Source organism: Terrapene carolina, unplaced genomic scaffold (genome assembly GCF_002925995.2).
Source record: "Terrapene carolina triunguis isolate 2854851 unplaced genomic scaffold, T_m_triunguis-2.0 Scaffold838, whole genome shotgun sequence".
Taxonomy (NCBI): Eukaryota; Metazoa; Chordata; order Testudines; family Emydidae; genus Terrapene; species Terrapene triunguis.
In genome coordinates, this window is record NW_020665189.1 from 4091237 (window position 1) to 4113609 (window position 22373).

Below are 22373 nucleotides of genomic sequence, written 5' to 3' on the forward strand. Positions count from 1 at the left end.
ACTAAAAACTTATGCTGGGAAATCCTTTGCTATTTAAGTTATAGCATAAACTAAAAAGGAGCAGGCCTGCAGGGAGCAGAAGGCTGCACACCCTGAATGCTGGAAACAGAGCTATGGACATATCTCTCCCATCTACATTAATCTCCAAATCACAGATAAGCAATTATTTAAACACAGAATTTAAGCTCTATTCCTCATCTCTGTGATTCTGTCCACAGAGGGACTCCATGACAGAACAAGTATGTTACTGATGAAATAAGAAATAACCCACCGATTAATTAGGAGCTCACAGAATTTGTAATGGCCTTTGTCTGCTGCAATTGTTAAAGCTGTATCTCTCGAGGAAGGCACAGGTGGAGCATTGACATCTGCTCCTTTGTCAAGGAGAACTCTTCCAACCTCTGCATACCCTCCAGAAGCAGCTTCCATCAAAGGGGTGAGACCAGTCTGTTTGAAAAACAAACAAGTTATAAAATATGCAATTGATGCAAAATATAGTCTGGGTGTGCCTTTAAGGGTTTCAGCACTTAAAAACCAGGCTTCTTATTTATGGATTTAGGCGTCTAACTCCAGGCAAACTTTTAAAAATCTTGACCTTAGGCTTTACAGTAGACCAACCAAATGGATGACAAAATCCCATCAGATGTTAATCCCAATAGCTTGCAATTAACAAAAGTATCCCTTAAAACTGAGGGAAATATAGGCCCGAATGCAAACAGTGAGCATTCAGCACAGAAGGGGGTCAAACAAGTGGCTCCATGCCACCTTTGGATTCCCTTAGGCACTGGGGCTGTCCTGATACCAGTCGAGTCCCCAGCTCAGAATGTTCTAATTTAGACCAGTTGCCAACATCCCCAAGTGGCCATTGTAGAAGCTGGGCACAAGAGAACACTGGCCACACACCCTTTCCCCAGTCACATTTCCAGCACAAGCAGCTGGGAAAGGGGGCACAGAAGATACTAAAGCTGCAGTTCTAGGGTTTACCAAAAATTCCCCTATGCTGGTGAAATCCAAGTGTCAGTCTATGCTGACTTTTGGACTGCTTTGTGACAGGAATGAGGCATAAAACTGTTCCAGTGTACCAAAGAATGGGGCCCACAGAATGTCAGAGAAACAGGAACTCTCAGTATTTAAACCATGGGTTCTATATTAACACCACAGTTTTCACCTAAAAGAGATAAAGGCTTAATCTAAACCATTTTTGTTGAGTGCATATAATAGCAAGCAGTATCTGTGCCTCACTGTCAAAATATACGCACTATTACGTTCTTTTTCTGCTTTATGGACTCTACCCATGTGTTTTGTTAATGAACATTAGTCATGTTAACCTTGAAATTTATAATCTCATGATCTTTAAAGACCAAAAGTAGTCAGGGCCTATTTTGCTTCCCATTCAGAAAGTATGAATTAGCTGTTTTGGAAAAAGTAGATGAATGCCACTCGTAAGTAATCACATTTGTTTTTCACATGTAATGCTCATTTCACAGTATATGAAAAAAGTGACATTCTGACAGAAGCTGGAACATAGAGTGGGTATTCTCTTTAGCACACTAGCTTTTGTTTATAAATGTTTTTAATTTGCTGATTTCCAGGGTAAGAATAATGAGGTTTTGGTAAAGTGTTATGCTTTACAGTTCCTTGTGAGTGGTAGAGATTTCTTAAAGAACTTTTTGAGATGCTTTGAACAAGAGTGATCAAATATATGGCCATCAATCCTATGGAGTTGCTTTTAAATCAGTGAAGTCGACATAGGCAAATAGGCTCAAAGATTTATATTAACAGAGAAACTTCAAGGAAGCTGACAAATCAAAGAGATCCTCTTGCCCGAAATAAATCTGAAGAGAAAACTAGTCTGTTTGCTTACCTTAGCCCTATGTTCAACATTGGCCTTCCTATCCAATAGGAGACTGACCACCTCTGCTCGGCCCTGGAAACAGGCCAGGGTGAGGGCTGTATTTCTATTGGTCTCAATTTGCGCGTTAATATCAGAACCCATATCAAGCAACAGTTTCACTGCAGGAACATGGCCATTCATAGCAGCCAACATCAGAGGAGAAATGCCTAGCTTACTCCCAGTCCTAAAGAGAGAGAAAATAATTAACTACAGATCACAGAACTAGATGAATCTGGATGAATCCTCTGGGAACCCAAGTACATTTCAACATTTTATAGTAAAGTATATACATACTGACCTAAAATATCAGTAATTCAAAACAGATTATTGAAAACCAGCAGGATATAGGATATTTGCAGTTTAAAATCTACTAAGAGAACGTGTTCTCCTTCAGAAGAAATAGGTTTTGCTAAAGTATATATTTGTACTAATTCTAAGCCATTTAAACAATAAAAAGATAACTGGGCCTGCATCTAAATCAGAAAGACATACGTTTACACAAGTCTACACTTCAACCTATTTTGATGATACAAAATGGGTTAACTTTCCTACAATACGCGAACACAGATTGCTTAACAGACAACAAAGCCATGTGTTTTAGTTCTTCCTTTTATGGGCCCCAGAGCAACTGAAATGTAAAGCTTCAAAAGAACATGTGCTCCACTGTGAGCTTTGGCTGGTTCCTCTATTTAGTTCAACTGGAAACAAAGTCCTAGAGTGCTAGATCCCAATATGGAGAAAAGGAGTAGGTACACAGGGTCATATGCCGCACTATTACAGGCACAAGAGCAACCTAAACACTGAGGGCATTTTTTTTTTTTGGTGGCAGGAGATCACCTATAGCAGCTTCCCTAAAGGTATCCAGTCAGAAAAAGCATAACATTTCAACAGTGCAAACTTAGCAGGGAGATTTGAAAGCACTCCAAGCTCCAATTTATGCACTGATATAAAACCACAGTGGAACATCTGTCCCACACTGCAGTTTGTCTATGACATGGAGAGTATGTTACCTTGAATTAATTTCTGCTCCAGCATTAAGCAGAATCTTAATGATGTTGACGTATCCCCCAGATGCAGCAAGGCTTAGCGGTGTATAGTCAGACACATTCCTATGCTCTTTATTTGCTCCCCGGGCCAGCAGCAAGTCAACTACCTGAAATGTACAGCATGAAAACAAGTGTGAAAGGAATACTGGGCCTTAATTTTCTGCTACTTCCTGGATAATGGCTAACACACATTCAAAGCTTTAAGTGTATTACCAGTTTCCATGGGCAGCAGGCAGGCTAGAGTGTGACGAGGTTCCTCTGTAGGATCTTTAATTTTACTTATGCACTGTATAGAGCCAGCAGTTAATCCTATTCATAAGACAGTCTGTGTGGGTGTGCCAATGCAGCACTTTTCCTCCAAAAGGATTACTTTACCTAACTGAAGTTACAAGCCTTTAAGGGAATCTCTTTCTCTGAATGGAGGTCTGAGATTTAGGACATATCCTGTTCTTAGGAAGTCTGATATAGTTGAAATTTGTGAGGGTTTCCCTTGTTGTGCCTCCCACAACTTGAATGAAAAAGTGAATCCTAAGCCAATTTTGATTATGTTTGTGTTGCACAATCTTTCCAACAAAAAGTATAAGGATGCCCAAATCATGATGGAAGTTAAGGGAGGTGAGGGAATGGAGGAGGAAGGGCATTTCTCCCACTCACGCCTCCCCTTTACAAGTCTCATTTTCTTGCCAATTACTAAATCTATCATCTCCTGCAATCACGGCATTTTTCATGTGCGCATTTGTGCTACTATAGTTTCCCGTGTTTTCTTCCAAGTTTCTCTGCCTTTGACATCATAAGCAGGTAAGACTGAACATCTTAGAAGCAAAAGTGAAAAGCTCAATTTAAAAGTAGTTTAAAAAGTAGTTCTACCTTCTGTGAGTCAGGTCTACATTGCATCTACTTACAAGTCAAAATGGAAATATCTGCTAGTCTAGTGTTAGTGTTCTGGAAGGCTGTGTATGTGTAAGACAAGTTTAGTTTCTGGTCCTGATCTCTCTGAGTTGGAGTACTGCAAAGAATGCCCCTTCACTTACTATGCAGGTGGGGAGGGTGCAAGATAGGACCGACTGGGTACCCTGAATTGCTTAATAGCCGCCTTCCTCCCCCATCCAATTGAGGATTTTCACAGACTATATTATGAAAATTGGATAGAAGAATGGCTCCAATCTGTAGTGAAGGGCTGCAATGGTGGGGCTGTATAAACAAGGCAAAGTTAATTCCCTTGTCTTCTCCTGGGACAAGAGAGCTACTAATTCCTGAAGTTTAAAGACTTTTTTTGTAAAATGACAATGTTAATTTAAGGGTAAAGAACAAGAAATGAATGCAGTAATTTACACACCAACTCAAAACCTATAGAAGAAATAGGAAGCAAGATATTTGTACCTCTTGGCGTCCACCAGAGCATGCCAGTGAAAGTGGAGTGTCCTTTGTGCGCTCGGACTGTGCTTCTATATCTCCACCTTTGTCTAAAAGAATTTCCACTACACCAACATGTCCAGCAGTTGCAGCCAGAATAAGCGGTGTAAAACCTAATCCAAAAAGAATCACAATTAGAAGCAGCTCTGAAAAACTCAAAATTAATAGCAAGCCAGAAAGTATGTACGAATGGATTAATTCAACAAATACATGGGTCAAATATCAGAATGATCATCCATAGATAGGGCCCTACCAAATTCGTGGCCATGAAAAACATGTCGCGGACCATGAAAACTGGTCTTTTGTGTGCTTTTACCTTATACTATAGAGATTTCATGGGGGGAAACCAGCGTTTCTCAAATTGGGTGTCCTGACCCAAAAGGGAGTTGCATGGGGGGTCACAAGATTATTTTAAGGGGTCACGGTATTGCCACCCTTATTTCTGTGCTGTCACCTTCAGAGCTGGGTGTCTGGAGTGTGGTGGCTGCTGGCTGAGGGCCCAGCTCTACAGGCAGCAACGCAGAAGTAAGGGTGGCAATACCATACCATGCCATCCTTACTTCTGCGCTGCTGCTGGTGGCAGCTCTGCCTTCAGAGCTCGGCTCCCAGCCATCAGCCACCGTTCTTCAGCTGCCCAGCACCGCCGCCAGCAGCAGGGGCACAGACATAAGGGTAGCAATACCGCAACCCTTCCACAACTCCTTTTTGGGTCAGGAGCCCTACAATTACAACACCGTGAAATTTCAGATTTAAATTGCAAATTTCATTATTTCAGCTATTTTAAAAAATCCTCTGACCAGGACATTGACCAAAATGGACCATGAATTTGGTAGGGCCCTATCCACAGACAAGAAGATTAATTCCAAATGTATCCCAATAGAGTCTTAGGGTACTGTATTATAGCACATTGCCAACTCTGCTATTATTGAGGTTGAGAAGAGCTTTGTTTGAAGGCTGACTCCTCTAAGAGCTCTAAAATCCACATTCTTATTCAAATTGTCTTAAAACTTGCTGTGCCTCATGGGGATGGTGGGCACTGCTAGTGGCCCAAATTTGGGGTCTTAATTAAGGGGTTCCTCAGATACAGCCCCCACGAAAGACATTTCACAGTCAAGAGATTCTTATAACTTTAGTGCATGACACCCACGGCCGCTTTTGGGGGAGCAATACTGAAAAATGTTATTAAAGGAAGAGTTTGGCTCCCTATAACAGTATATGCTAAAAACATTCATGAGCCAAAGAAATTGAAATGCACACATGCAGCAAGCCTCAACAAAAGGGTTTGCAGCCAGCACACTGTCACAGAAATTTGGTGGTTCAAGGAGACGTGCTATATCACAATCTTAGCTACCCTCACATACTGTAAATTCAAACCCTTCCCTTGGCTGAAAGCTGAGAATGATCTGTGGCACACTGCTACTAGCCATCTCTGTTAAGAGGTTGGTTTTTGTTTTTTACTTTTGGGAAATGTGCACCTGCTAATTTGTACAGCTAATTTAGAAGGAGCTTTAACTATTTTCTGAAAAATTATACATTTACACATGTTCTATGCAGATACCCAATAATGGCTGCTGGGCATGTTGCTACTTTTCCACACTGGGTATTAGCATAGCTGTGCACCAGCACTGATTAATCAATTAGAATTGATTAACCAGAGGGAAGATGAAAGACAGTTAGTATTATGTAATCATGTTTCCTGAACAAGGGACCTGTGTGTGCTTATAATCAAGGCACCTGTTCCTGATAAACAGCTTACTAACATGAGGCACTCATAATATTGTTAGATGCTTGTAACTTTTTTTCGGTGCACAGCTAGGGAAATATGGAACAGTGAGGTCAGAGCAGTGAAGGAAAATGGGTTTGTGGGAGCAATGCTGGTGGTGTGGGGGCTGGGAGAGTGAAGGAAGGGGCATAAATTAGGATGGGTTGTAGGGGAAGGGAGAAGATTTGTGGCAGAGAAAGGGGAGGGGGACTGTTAATCCTATATTCTCCTCTCCTGTGCGTGTGCACAAGGATCTGGGGGCCCCAATCCTTCTCAGAGGGTTTGAATGGCTCTGCAAGATCCCCAACGTGAGAGCTGGGATCTGGAGAGACTGAGCTGCTCTCCCAACTACCCTATGTTCGTGCACCAGGATTTGAGGACGCTCTGCCCCTTGGGGAGGATGGGGTCTGAGTCCCATCCCCACACACACGTATGTGAACTGATATCTAGAGAAGCCCTGCCCCTCTGGGTGGGGAACTGACAGTAGGCATGCTCGAAGCATGCAGTACTGGGACCAGGGTGAGGAGCTGAGAATGGGCATGCTTGGTGCACAGCACAGGCTCACAAGCACGGATGTGGGGATTGGAGGGGGAGGGAGGGAGGGAATGAGAACACCCACTGAGATGAATGGAGCACTCAACCCCATTTTAACATGAACTTTGAGCTCAAATTGTAGGGGTTTTTTTTTTTGTAGCTTACCCTTCTTGTCTCTGTGTTCAATATTGGCACCTCGTGCTATCAATACAGACACAAGCTCTTCATGACCTCCTGCACATGCAAGGGTCAATGCAGTGTCGTGATTACTCTCCGTCTTCATGGTGGGAAGAAAAAGAAGTTGACATTTGTAAATGGGAAGTGTTTTTACCACAGAACATGGTCAACTTTTTAAAAACACATTACTGCTAGACTGACATTTTATTTTAAATTTTAAAACAAGTCAGTGTAAAGCAGATAAATCTGTAGCCAAATTACTTACATGTGCATCAATATCAACCGAAGGATACATGGGGAGCACAGACTGAGAGCCAACATTGCTTGGTGTCTGTGTACAGGGCTCGGGTGTAGGGGATTCCGTAGTGTGTGAGGAACTAGTGGAGCCAGTGGGCACTCTGCTATTCACAGCTGAAAAACAACATTAACATTGTTATTCCATTCTTGAGACTTGAGCACTTTAAATGGAAAAAAATACTGTACTATAGAATCTTAATACTATAAGAATGCATTTTCTAAAAAACGTTTAGCTTTAAATGTCTCTGAAAAAACTATGCTATTTAATGTAGTTTGTAGAATATAATGCAAGTGTCACGTCCAAACTGTGTTTGGGTCAGAAAGCTTATTTTAATCTGCAAATGATTTCTCTGCATACAACCATGAAGATAATAAATTATCTAATATTGTAACCTCAGCAGTGACAGTTCAATGTTCATTCTAGGCAGACAATAGTAAAGGATTTATGATAAAAGCATAATCTAAAAGTTAGGAAACAAGGAATATATCAGAACTCAGAACTATTTCATATAAAGTGTAGTAAGCACTTTCAATAATTTTCTAGGTAAGACAACTAAAGCAAGAAGAGTAAAAGTGAGTTCCAGAAATAATTCTGGCTACAACAAATTAACAACAGAGGGAAAAATAGGAAGATGGCAGTCAACAAGACAGGCACATAGATGAGTTAAGTATTTCCTTTCCCTAAAATTGTGTGTGTTGTGACGCAGCTTTTCACAACAGGGCTGCAAAATTCCATCTCCACTTAAAGACTGTTAGTTTAAACACATACAAATAGTGAGATTTTATTTTCTAAGTTTTCCACAATTTGAATTGAGGTTCGTAACTAAGAATTAGCTATATTTACATACAGTGAGAAAATTAAAAGACTAGGAACAACTAGCAGAAAGGCCAGAAACACCATGATGAGTATTTTCTAGGGTCAGAGCTCTGCCTTAGCCTCACAGCACACTGATAGATCATCACTACATGCTATTTTTGAAGGAAAGATCCAAAAAAATTAGAAGGGCTCTGACATAAATCAGATGGACAGGAAAGCTCCCTAATGACCTTGTTTCTAGTTAAAAAATTTCAATACCCTTTATTATAATATAAAAGGTAAGATCTAGAGAATAAAAAAAACTGGTATGAAAACCACATCTGGACATCAAAATTTGCATCTCATGGCACTACCAGATTTCTGTATTGTACGCTAATTGCTCTGGCCAGTTAGAGAAACAATTGATTTGTTCTAACCAGTAAGAGTGCAAAATTAACCCAAAGCATGTAATGTTTTATAGTATTTCTGGAGCAAGCAATTATAATGACAGAGGTTCATGATGAGTTCAGGTGGGGAATAAGCAGCAGGAATATTTTTTTTCCAGTGCCAATATTCTCTGTAGTAATGGTAGATGGAAGAGAAACAAAAACGTGATAAGAATGGTTTCTAAACAGAAACTTCAGCAGTTTTACCATGAACTGTTATTCACTAATGGAAAGGATTTAAAATTAAACCACTGAATGAAAAGAGAGAGTATCAATTAATGATGCAGGATAAAAGTTAAATTACTGGAAAGATCTTAAGATCAGAAACAGTAGGACACACCCATCATTTAGTGAGAATATATTCTGATGTTTGGTTATAGGTATATGAAATACAAATGATGTTCACAAGTGGAGCAGATTTTAGAAGAACCCAAACAGAGTTCTTAAAGCCAGGATAACTTGTTTAAAAAAATAAAAATCAAGCCTTTGAGATGGAAGTTTTCAGTTACAGTCCCAAAGGCATTCAGTTTAGTGTTAGGACTCACATTTCAGTGCACAAGTCAAAGGTGAGCAATGAAGTTTAGTTACAGTGTAAAAGCAGTAGTGTATTATACCTGGACTCAAATGGAGTTCACTTCGCCTCAAAAGCAAAGCACCTTGTGAACACACCAGGTTTGTATTATGAGTTTCCAGATACAAAGGTCTTATGCTTCATCTACGTAATTTGCATTAATACAGTGGTTCTCAAACTTTTGTACTAGTGACCCCTTTCACATAGCAAGCCTCCGAGTGTGACCCCCCTTATAAATTAAAAACACTTTTATATATTTAACACTATTATAAATGCTGGAGGCAAAGTGGGCTTTGGGGTGGAGGCTGACAGCTCGCGACCCCCCCATGTAATAACCTCACGACCCCCTCAGGGGTCCCAACCCCCAGTTTGAGAACCCCTGCATTAATACTTACCTACCTCAGCAGGGTGTTAAGCAGTATTTTACATTAATGAATCCTCTACATCAGGGGTAGGCAACCTATGGCACGCGTGCCGAAGGCGGGCACGCGAGCTGATTTTCAGTGGCACTCACACTGCCCGGGTTCTGGCCACCGGTCCGGGGGGGGGAGGCGCTCTGTATTTTAATTTAATTTTAAATGAAACTTCTTAAACATTTTAAAAACCTTATTTACTTTACATACAATAGTTTAGTTATAAATTATAGACTTATAGAAAGAGACCTTCTAAAAACTTTAAAATGTATTACTGGCACAAGAAACCTTAAATTAGAGTGAATAAATGAAGACTTGGCACACCACTTATGAAAGGTTGCCGACCCCTGCTCTACATGTTCAAAGCACTAAGTGCTAAAGTTAAGTGGATTTAAAAAGATTAGTATTTTGGAAAAACAGTAAGACACTAAATCATCCAGCTAAGGACTGATTTTTCCCTAATATAAGCTAATAGCATCCTTCTGAAGAGGTATTTTAGAACTTTTTTTTTTTTTGAGGGAGAAAAAAGGAAAAAGCACAGAGGAATGTACTTCAAACATTTAATTTGTTTTTAAGACTCCTGAGTAATAGATTACATTTAACCTTAATGCAGATCCACCAAAATCTAAAAATCAAATGACCAGGACTGAATCTCTTCAGAGGTCAAAAGCTGTTAAACTCTGTGCATTAATGGAAAGTCTGTATACTGGTTCCAAGTCAACTCTAACCACCAAGATTGTAACAATATCTGATATAATTGATTTCCTCCCCAATAATTGCTAAAAGGCAACTACTATTTGCAAAATTTTAGATTCCTGTAACCTTTTGGACGCCCGTTGTGATGCCCCATTAGTTGGCTGGTTGCCAAACCTGATATTTGACCAATGAGAACTGTTAATGTAATCTGACTCTTTCAAGAATAACCTCTCTATGAAGATTGTATCCTGAAGATGATGTAGTTCACTGAATAGCAAACATATGTTAATAGCAATTAGTAGGCTTGTTAAGGCCAAATTTTATATTCAATTACAGGTTTTAAAGAAGGACCATCATACCACAAATATTTCTCAACACATCTTAACAAAATATTTTGTATGGGACCAGATTTAACTAAGCTAGTACGGATATTACACCCAGAGTCAAATACGTTCAGTGTTGTAGACATTACCATAGAAAAGCAGGTCAGCTATTGGTCTCACTTGCAGAGCATGGAAACTCATTCTCAAAGATTGGCCATACCATACCTGGCATCCAATCAGGATTTTGCAGGAATGAGAGAGCAGTTCACCATTTTCTTTTTAAAGTCCAAAATCAATTGAACTAAAAGGAACACTTGCTTAAGGAGTCATTTATGTCCCTTATTAGACTTCCCAAGAATTATTTTAGCAATTTGCTACAGAAAGTTCAAGGCAATTTTCAAATGACTAAATCTTAGTGTGGTTCTAACCTATGGTATTAGATAAACTACAGTGTTCCAGAGGAACAGCAATATGAACATGTAGCACTATATCCATTTTGGCTATCACTTGTGGCACAGCTTTGCAGTAATGGTATTAAGATAATGTGTAAAGGAGCAGCACACTGTACAAAAATTAAAAAGATGATGTGAATCTTAAACTACATTGCTATGGCAAAAGATAATGGGATTAGAGGCAAAAGATCAAGTGGAATTCTGCAAAACAGATGCTCAGATGGGATAAAACAGATTTAGTGGCATCTTTTTTTTTTTAAAATACATACAACTATAAGCTAAGGGAAATCTTTGCTACACTGAGGAACAAGAGCAGGAGGAAAAATTCTTCCCTTCTTGGTGGCAGAAAAGAGTCAGTTTTCCGGATAACTTCTAACCCAGTTTATAACCTCACAAAAATGTATATTTTCAACATACTCTTGAAGAATGCAAAATCACTTCAACTACACAGCACCACTGAAGTACATCAACCTCCAAAATGGGAGGGCAGCAAACTCAGTGGAGCACAGAATATTGAACAATGGGGGGAAGGGAGATTTTGTTCAAGGACACTGGGGCAAACTCCTAGCATTACAAAAAGTAGCCCTGGTATCTTTAGTCCCTGATGAATGGAACAGGAAACTTGAAAGATCTCTATACTGATGCACTTTAGTAAACTTGTGTGGTACTGAACAATGAGAATGAGGCCCCCCCCCAAAAAAAAATCTGTTTTAACAGATCTTTAACAGGCTTCTGAGAAAATGTGCATGATTCAGTTGGAGTAGGTATTATGTTCCATTATGAAATGGAAAGTTACAGGGTGCTGGGCAATAGCACAACCACACAAACTCATAGTGACATAGAAGCCAAGTTTGCTGCTTTACTTCCAAAACAGACATATAGGCACACAATTTACTTTAGAGGATTAGATACACTTCTATCATTTCATTAGGAAGTATATAGATTAACTAACTATAGTTATCAATATATATAATTAAAAATAATTAAGAGTTTCACCTCATGCAATTTAGGCTCTATATAATACTTATTTTGTGACTGCACTGATTTTAGATCCTTCCCTACAAAACACACTGATAATACTTTTATAGAATACAGGTTGAACCTCTCTGGTTCGGTACTCTCGGGATCTGACTGGTGCCGAACCAGAGAATTTGCCGAACCACGGGAGGTCAATATTGTAGTGATCGGGTTTCTCTTTATTTTTATCTCGCCAAGGCGAATAAGCGGAACAACGCTTGCAATGCTGTCTAGCCAAGGCTTACTGGCTCTCTCCATAACAAAGTGTTAGTGTTGTTACACAATTTTTCTGTATTGGCACAAGGAACTAAGTAGATAAAGCATAAAAAACATAAAATAAAATCATGCCGGACCACAGATGTTGCCGGACCAGAGAGTGCCAGATTAGAGAGGTTCCACCTGTACTATTATTTACAGCATATTCAATAAGCTTGTTGCCTGAATAAGTCTGAAGTTTAAATGACGTTTCTGATTGTAGGGCTTCATTTAGATATTCGTAAGTTTATGAAGGCCCAAAACTTTTACAAAATGTATTTTCTTTAATCTTCACTAATAAATTTTAGTAAACAATCCTACACAGCATTAAAGATATTACTGGTATTTTTTAATTTGGGAAAACCAATTACAGGGAATCAGACTAGGAACAAACTGGTGTGATGATCTTGAACAAAATGCCAGGTTCATAGCACGTTTTAAGCATTAAAAGGCGCTAAGGCACATAGAGAGATTGTGGCTGATCTGACAGTCAATCAACCACCACATTGTGACCTATTAATCTTTTAAAATGAATGACAATCTGTCTGCTAAGGTTCAGACTGAACAACATTTAACCAGTGTTATTTTAAACAGGAGTGTGTTTGTATATAATTGTTACTTTTCACATTATGCTTCAACATTTCCCACTTTGGATTACACCGATGACCAGCATTATTCCAAATGGTTATGTATTTCATAATGCAGTAGCCCAGAAGTCATCTTTAACAATGATTCCAGAAATAAAAATTAACACGTCAATTTTGTGGAATCATTTCACAAGCATGGATTTCAGAGCCAAAAAAAAAGTTTGCAGAGTTACTGCACAAGCATTCAGTAAACTGAAAGTTTACATTTATAAATTCAGATTCAGTCCACCAATCAAATCTCTCTAGGGAAAGAATTCCAGACAGAAGCAAGGTGCAAAAAGTCTGTATTTTGAATGAAAAGGGTGACTGACCAGCACAAACTGACAAGAGCAATATTAGTAAATTGGATAATATACAGAAACTAGCAACGAATGGATGCATCATTGTCCCAAGGAAGTCAACAAAAAGCTTTGAACTTAATGTGGCTAATTGAGAAACCTACCCATGTATGCATGCAATATGAACTACAAAAAAACCCCAAATTACATAGCATGTAACCTCTTGTATACCAAATTTGTACTGCAGTGGAGTAATGTACAATGAAATCTGAAAATTGTGTCAACCTATGTTCACATATCAAGTCTCAGAAGATGCAATAAGCACTAATTCTTAATATTCTACACACTGAAGAACTGTAATAGTTTAATTCACCTTTATAAAATCCAATTAAACCCTGCAAGAATCAGTGAAAGGTTTCAGAATTAGATGTGTGCTTTCTTTAAAGCTATTAAAAAAAATTCAGTTTATACTTTATGATTAAGGATAATTCAACCGCATTCACTCTGAATTTATGAATTCATCTTAACTTTCCAAATTCTGCTTAATTACTACAGCACAGATGGTATGCAAGATCACAGAATTCATTAAGGTGAATACACAGAGTGGGTAGCTTTAACTATTAAATTTGTAATCAGGGAAATTTAGACCTCCAACTCCAAGTTACAACTCAAAACCGCCCCTAACACCAGCTGCCCTATGAATCACAGTAGTTCCTCCCTTTAGGTGCCACAAGTACTCCTGTTCCCTTTAGTTGATGCACTAAACTACCAGGCTGGCCAATAATGATAAGAATTACAATGACATTTAATATCTAAATTGCGCAATGAAGACACTCCTTGGAGAGAGAGAGAGATTCAAGGAAGTTCATGCTACAATACTTAGGCCTTGTCTAAACGGGACCTTTGAGAAGTTTGCCACTGTTGCACTGGTGACAGTGGAAGCATTAGTGTAATCAGGGCACCAGTCAATGCCAGTATTTTTACCATTGTGTCAACTAGACCTGCTTTGAGTTGGGTTACCATACAGAGTGGTAAAAATGTTGAAGCCCTTTCTACACTAATGCTTCCACAGTTGCTATCATTGGTGCAGTTCTACCAGGGGTAGTGTAATCATGGGAGATTTCCCCAAGATGCCTTTTTTTTTTTTTTAAAGAGGCTTTCAAGAAACACTGAGCTTGGTAGCAATTGCCATTACACATAAACATCTGTTAATGTGGTTTATGTATACAAGACTTCTTGATTTCCATATTTTCTACTGCAAAACGACTTCCATATAAAACAGCACCGTAATCTGATCTGCAAACTTGCCAGGGTGTGGTGTTCAAGAGCACCTTGAATATGGATAAAATGTGAAATTAGGGTGAACACATGTTTTAAGATGCTTTGCAGATTTTTAAATAAATGCATGTAACTTCATGATAAGATGTGAGCCCATGACTTTGAGGGTTTAATCTACTAAAAGATGTATCACAATATTGATTCTTGATAACTAGAGCAAAGTAACTAAAATCTCTCTTGATCATCTTCAGGAAATTTAACTTACATTTATGAAAATCAGGAGAAAATACATGTTTGTGGAGCAACAATAATTTCAGTTACTACCAGTAGCAACAACATATGTAGCTGGGATTTCTAAAGTCCACTCATGGTTGTATTATTGGAAATATATTATTAAGATACAGTACATAGTTGTGGCACTTTACTAAATTTAACTAGCATTAACAATATCTAAAGAAAACAAGTAAAAACTTCACTTTTATAGAAAAAAATTTTCATTAAGAAAAATTCTTAATTGGTTAGACTCTGTAGTAAATCAGTTTTATGATATTAATGGATAATAAGTAGGATATGCATGGTCACTTTGTTAAATACTGCACATTCTGAACATAATGACAGGGTTTTCAGTTAGACATAAAATATCCATTAGGTCTCGGTCATATAAATAAGTTGAGGTTTTTAAATAGTAAACATTTTGTATGTTTCATATTTCACTTTCAAGCTAACTAAATTTAGGAAATGTAAGTACAAAATAACTCACTATTAAAAGACTACACTATTTATGGTATAACTTTTTGAAATTTAGTTACATTTTATGTAAGATACACAAAATAACATTGGTATAAAAACCAGCTAGATTCCATTCTATTACTGAGTTGATCACTGCAAGTTCTCCTTTTGCTACTGCAGTTACATTATATATAAATGAAGACCATATAGCTAGTGATTTAAAATGTGACTACTAGCGATTTAAATGTACATTGTATGATCCATTTAGAGATTTGTGGTAGACATACATACAGAACATGTTATAGCAATAATATCCAACCCCAAAATTCAGCTCTTGTAAATCACATACATTAAACGCAAAATTTTCCTCACTGTACTCTGAAGTTTCGAAATAGATTTTCAGTACGAACATTTAAGAATAATCCAGGTTTTCTCCTGTTAAAAAGTAAATTAACTCCTCTCTAATGCTCTGCAGAAACATGACTTGGGGTAACAAGGGACGACAAAAATGTCAGAAAGCAGGACCTACATTCCTCTCTCCCTCACATACTAGAGAGTTTCTTTGAATGAAGTTATACATCACCATCTGGAGGAAGTTGAACTTGTAACACTTATCACAACTATCCCACAGTATCCAATAGGGCTTGAGGGAAGACTGCAAAATTGCTGTCCATCCCGATACATGTACTCAGCTTCGGCAAGTTACTAGTTTGGAGGTTCCTGTGAGACTTAGCAACAAGTCTTATTTGACATTTCTGAAAAGCTTGAGATGAAATTAAGAGGATAGGGCAGTGACTAACTGAAGAGGAAAAGAGACAGGAGAATAAAGACTAAGGGACAGACGAAAGGAGTTGAGAAGAGGTGAGAGAGATGCTGGATAAAAAAACAAACAAACAAACAAACTAAAAGCAGGACAGTCAGGACTGACCTGCCCATGAATATAATTGTGGCTACATATTTAGATCTTTCACACCTCCACCAAAAAATAGAAATCTCAGCTAGATACCTGAAGCGAACTCCACAAAGATGATACCTCTTTCCAGAATGTGGCTAGCAAGTGTAACCTTATGTGGGGGAAACCTTGATTCATCTCTACTTGTATCTTCATACACTTATTGGCAAGGCCAGGAATGTTTTGATTTTTGCTTTTCATCCAGACAGCCAATGTAGCATATTGATCCTGTGGGTCCACCACCATTTGATCCCTTATAGCGTGCCACATTTTAAATTTTGTAAAACAGTAATCATATTACTTTAACAACTGATGTTTAGAATTTATTCTGAAAACATGAGTCAATTTTATAAATAAGCACTAAAGGGACAGATGGTCTTGCATCTGTATTTAGAGTCTAGACTGTGTTTAAACTGTATCAATGCTTCCAGCAGAAAGGATAGTGGTACATTTGTCAGTACAAGTGACAAAAAATGTTTTCATACTTCATCGGAGACAACTGCCACACTGAGTAAATCCAAGTAGGGTTATATGCAAAATTCTATAGAAGACTTAAACAAAACTAGTCATTTTCAGGTTTCCTAATGGCAACTTCTAATTGCTCACAACAAGATTTCCTTAAAGTATCATAAAAAAGATGAGGCCACAGGGGCTGCTATAATAGGTCTCCAATAAAAGGAAGTTTAGCACTTTGTCTTCAGCAATTTGGCAAAACAGATAGGAAAAAAACCTCATGTTAGAATTTGGAAGTGTCTAAAGATTAATAGCACTAATAAGAAATTAAATATTCTTAAGCAAGTATTCCCAAATTGGAAAACCGCAAGATGTCTTTTTGGAGGGGAGGAGAGAAAGGGAAACTGAGCACACAAGTTAATGCAAAAATATGTATATTTCTTAACCCACCTGCTATTAGGTCATCAAGAGTGTCGGTAAGCGTCTGTGCTGGAGTGGCAACCATTAATCCGTCTGGTTCTTGAACTAACAGCCCCTGCCCATGTCCAGCAATTTGCTGCTGCTGTCCTACATTTTGCTGATTACCTAATACTTTCTGAAGGTCAAGAGAATCTGTCCCATTATAACCTAAGTTACTGGAAAAATTACATTGCGGTGTTGACAATGCCTGGATAGGGACAAACTCTATTTGTTCAGCAGGTGGTGAAGACTGTTGTTGTTCATCATCTTTAGACAAGATTGTGTCAACCTGAGGTAACTCTGAAAAGTTTTCCTCTGGTAGACCCTCATCTCCTTCCACTTCTGGGAAGACACCTGTGTGTGGGCACTGCTGCTGCAGGGGAAGTGGTGTGTCTGTCTGAACTTTGGTCTCCAAATATTCTTTGGTAAACTGCTGCTGTGTTTTCATCTGCAACTGCCTTTCCACCTTCTGCAACTCCTTCAATATTTTCTTCTTCTTCTGTACTTGTTCTTCTCTGTTCTTTTTAAGTTCTTCAATCTTATCTTTATTCAAAGGTTCACCTTGGATTAATTCCAATGATTTAAGTTGTGCTTTTTCAATAGCACTAATTCTTTGTCCAAGTTCATTCAGCTTGCCTTCAGTCTCTTCTACTATGCATTCCAAAGGCTGGTATGGGTGAAAAGGTGGCAGTAGGTCCTGATCTGCTACCTGCAGGGAACTTGACTTCTGCTTGGATGTACCTAAGCACATGAAAAATGTTTGAAAAAATGCCATGCTGAAGTTATCCCACACCTCCCCTCTCTCCCAACCCCAAACTTTGCAACTAAAACTGCACATCTGTCAAACCATATTAAGATGAACTAGATTTTTAAAGCCTACACTCCATATTAGGTAGCTGGCACAAGACAAATATAACTGGAATTTTAAATGCTGATCCTAATTGTCCCTTGTAATACAGCTATTTTAAGCTTAAAATGCCCTCTCATACTCATGACAATGGATATCACGGAAATCAAATCAGAGGATGCAGAATATGGCTGTTTTAGTAATTTACTGACTGAGTGGTTTGAGTAAATTTGCTCTAAGAAGAAAAAAAATTAGCAAAATAAACCCAGCAACAGGACAAACCTTTTTACACAGACCTAACTTTCAAAAGCTAAGTTAAAAAACAAGGCTGTCCATACTGAAGGGAAACTAACTTTACAATGCATTGGTATTTCATTTCTAGACCAGATGCCCCAAAATGCTATAGTATTCCTCCCTTTGGTTCAGATATCAGAATCCTGGCAATGTAAACGTAAAAAACCAAAACCAAATCACCTGCACTTATTTTTAATTAAGTATGGACATTTATTTGTAAGAGTATGGAAAGAAGAAAAATTAACTTATTTCTTGCTTGATCTTCTCCAGGGAGAGACCACCACAGATGCAGCTCTGGTCAATGTTAAGAATTTAAAAATCCCTCTTCAAAACCAATCTAGCAAGAAATAAATACCCCTCCCCCTTATCCACACCTCCGTGTGTGCTTACAAGCAATCACAGCCCTCAAGAAGGCAAGCCTCAGTTTGAGAAACAGCAAAAACTGTACACTGCTACCTGATAGTTCCAACTGAGCAGGCTCACAAGAATAATGTAATGTTAATATGAAAAAATTAAAAGGGGAGAAAAGCTTTTAGCTTACTTTATCAGACACCAATTGTCATAGTAATAGTAATTTAATATATTGAAAAAATAAAATAGTTGTTTTAATTAAAGAGCTAATACTTGAAAAATTACACACAGGCTAACCTAATTCTCCATCAAAAGTTGGAATTTAAAAAATAATACAAATTATAGTTTTAGCCATGATTATTTAAGAATCAAATTACCCGGATCAGAATATAGTTGAAGAAAAACAGCTTCACTATACAAATCATAGCTGCATAAAGATATAGAATCATTTTAAGAAAACTATCTGAATTGCTCAGTCATCTAGATTTCATGATGAACACATGTATTTAACATCAATTGTTTTAAGCAAGGCACTTTACCAAATCCAAGGAGAAGTTTTACCTGACATTAAAGCAGAAAGTAAGATATTAAGGTGAAAATCAAAAGCAAGCAAAATTCAGAATTAATAATGCTGATCCACACAGAAGTGTATTAAAAGGCTGTACAAAAGAAAAAACATTCAGCACTCTTTTCTGTATTTCTCTTGCTTCTGGAAGCATCAGGCTGAATCCTCACCTGCCACCTTTTAGCTTCGCCTGATCCTTGGCTGGAACTGCCGCAGATGTAATTTTGAGCAGCCTAAGGATTGCTCCATATTGCTCTGGCTGCTAGAGTCCTATTAGGCACCACCATATGGGGCAAATCATATATAGTGACCTTGTGCTCTACCCCCACCTCCCCTCTTAGGGTGCGGATGAGGAAGGGGAGAACAGAGCAGGCTACATCGGCTTTAGCCAACCAAGGATTTCCCTAAATCAGGAAGAACCCTCAGCAATTCAAAGTGGCTGGACCAGAGCTAAGGATTGAGACCTCTGTGTTTAATAGCTAACTTCTCCTTCACTCAGCTTCTGCTTCATATTGTGAGGACAGTGATCATATTCAGCCCCTTTTTGGCCTCTAGTCCAGCTCCTGCCCAATTAACTAAAAACCCCTTTGCGACGGAAGATTTGTATGCTCTGTCTTGCTTCAGAGCAGGGATTCTGGGGAAGTCTTAGGTTACTTGGACAGGCCATTTTCAAGTTATGGCACTCAGGAAAAGTCAGTGATTCCAGTTTCCCAAATTTTGTGTGTGTGTCACAATGCAAAAAATGGCTTGACCTACTGAGGTTTCAGCAGGTTTTATCTATTTATCCCACTGGTATAAGGTCTTAAAAAAGATAAAATAAAATAAAAGCCCCTGAGTCATGTCACATAGGGAAAATTTACTTTACAGAAGTGAAGTTGCAGTCTAGGCTTCTGCTTAGCAGAACTTCTCAGTACCTACATGCTTTCCCCAGTGGTTCATCTTTGCCTGCCTGTAGGATTAAGCGTTTCAAACAGTATAGATTTTTTTTTTAAATATAACTAGCTTGCCTATACAATAAATTTTACAATATCAAAAGGGATTCAAATAATGAATATATATGGGGTATTTACAGGTTTTTTTTCCCTTTATTCTTCTTTGAAGAACTTATTGAGGAAAAAAAGATAGACATTTTTCTTTTTCAACGAAGAAGATTCCCAGTCAAAGTAGAATTACAGGTCAAATGAAGGGCAAAAATTAAAAAAAAAGGTGTTCAAACCCTGGGTTACACAAGGTCAACCCAGCTACATCACTCAGGAGTGTGAAAAATCAACACTCCTGGGCAATGTAGTTAAGCCAACTTAACCCACCTATGTAGACAGTGATAGGTCATTGGAAGAATTCTTCCATCAATGAAGCTACTGCCTCTTGGGAGGTGGATTACCTATGCCAACTGGAGAACCTCTCCCATTGGCACAGTTAGTGTCTACACTGAAGTGTTACAGCGGCGCATCTGTAGAGTTTGAAGTGTAAACAAACCCAAACTCTGTGTGCTCAGTGCCTCCACTAGCCTGACTCTTTGGGAATGGAAATAAATTTTACCCAATTTGAAAAATAAAATGTTTCCTCATTTAAAATCCTCAATGTTTCCTGACTTCTTGGATATACCCCGGCATGCATCATTCTCAGATAGCACAAATCCCAGTAAGCCTCCTACTATCTGTGATGTTCCACCCATCCTAGGGTTTTGTACTATTACCATCATATTTGAGTGCTTTCCAAATAAAATTGATAGCAATAGCAAATTCCTAGCCCCAATGTGCTATTCTGTTATATTCACTGAATCAGAAGTATCAAGACAAATTCAGTGAAGTGGAAAATCTTATAGAGAGTTAGAAAAAACTTAATTTGGGTTGGTTAGTGGGGACACTTAGCACAGAAATGTGTTTAACTCAGTTTTTGGTTTTGCATTGCAGTATACCTTTAAGGTTGTGCAGAAGGATCAATTAATTTTAAAATATTTTTAAACTTTGGTACCTTTAAGTTTTATAGCTATACTAATCCAGAAGTTATATTTATGGTCACTGAAGATATATTTAAAGTTATTTCTTGTACTGTGATAAAATACATACAGGAATAAGGAAAGAAAATATCAAATTTGTTGTCAGTCATCAACTTTGTCAAATTAAGATGTTACTCTGATGAAGGTTTAATAAATCTAGCCCCACAAGAATCTTTTTCCTTGAAGTGTCTTGCTGAGAAACTAAAGGTATTAGATGCTGAGCTGCCTTCTCATAATTCCCAAGATTATTTTATTGTCCTCTCTGGATTTTTCTAGAAAGGGGGCTCAGACAGCCTCTCCCTGATAGCTAACGCTATCCCCTCAGGAAAGTGAAGTTGCAGTTTAACAAAACCAGATCATAAAATCTGGAAACAGTTAAGGTTAACATCAATATTAACTTTATCCGCCTACTCGTGGAGAAAAAAAGCCTCACATGAAAAGCTTCTAAAAATACATGGATTCTAACAGCATTAGTATAGTCTTGTACAAAGACCTGACCCTTCTGGTTTATATCAGGTATAGGAGGCTCTTAGGCCCATCCTGCAATGGTGTATAGAGTCCTTTAAATCTGTTCAAGCAGAATACGGGAAAAACTGATCTGTGGCCTGAATCCAGAGCATCCAGTCTCTAACCATTACAGGGAAGATGAATCCAGCTCACAGTATGCTGTTGGACAGATCTGGGCATTGTATTGTGGACAATATGTGGAGGGTAATGAGATACATATTTTCCACCAGCAATTATGAGGGCATGGAGGTGTTTAGTCATCAGTCTCTAATTAGTGGGTGGGTTCAGTTTTCAGGACATTACGAAACTTCCTCCAGGACAGTAAAGATCAGTGCCTGTAATCTTGTCGATGACAGGAGGGGGGTAAGAGGGAAGAATGAAAATTAGTGTTTGAACCTTAAGCGCGTTTATCAAGACTGAAATTTACATTGTAAATCAAAATAGTGTTCTTGTTAGTAACTACAATCTTCAAATATTTAAAAATTATTATCTAAAATTGGTTTTTCTGGGATAATCTAAAATTCACTTCACACTTTAAGAGACCTAACTGCAAAGATCTACAAACTGTATCAGTTGAGCACAGCCATAAGTGTTTGCTCCTAACAGCAGAGCCCAAATGGTCAAATTTATGATGGATTTCATGGTTCCCAGAATGAAGTTCTACAGGAGGCCACATTCAGTTATACTTGTGACAATGCCATTATTTAAGACTCGGATATCAAATGTAACATTAACACTACAGCATCAAATGAAAGGAAAAGATGGACTGAGGGAGGAAGTCTTCATTCAAAGAAATCACATTTGAAATAAGCAGATTTTCAGATCTCCTTGGTATATAACTGTACCCACTGCACCTATACATATAGTAGATGCCTAAAATCAAGGCAATGTTACATACTTTGACTCTTGAAATACAGATTCA

The 22373-nt window shown here is 38.2% G+C and overlaps 1 protein-coding gene across 13 annotated transcripts in view; it reads right to left on the reverse strand.

Annotated features, from left to right (window-relative positions):
- LOC112102600 (ankyrin repeat and KH domain-containing protein 1) overlaps positions 1 to 22373 on the reverse strand; it is a 193486-nt gene that overhangs the window by 31315 nt on the left and 139798 nt on the right. For 11 of the 13 annotated variants that reach the window (XM_024193985.3, XM_024193986.3, XM_024193984.3 and 8 more), the window contains 7 exons: positions 16880 to 17629; positions 7092 to 7237; positions 6815 to 6926; positions 4321 to 4466; positions 2905 to 3047; positions 1865 to 2078; positions 272 to 447 (listed from right to left, as the gene is read on the reverse strand). In XM_024193985.3, coding sequence (XP_024049753.1) covers positions 272 to 447; positions 1865 to 2078; positions 2905 to 3047; positions 4321 to 4466; positions 6815 to 6926; positions 7092 to 7237; positions 16880 to 17629 — 1687 coding nt within the window. The remainder of the gene's footprint in view (positions 1 to 271; positions 448 to 1864; positions 2079 to 2904; positions 3048 to 4320; positions 4467 to 6814; positions 6927 to 7091; positions 7238 to 16879; positions 17630 to 22373) is intronic. The other 2 variants (XM_024193983.3, XM_024193982.3) reach the window with 1 other exon arrangement.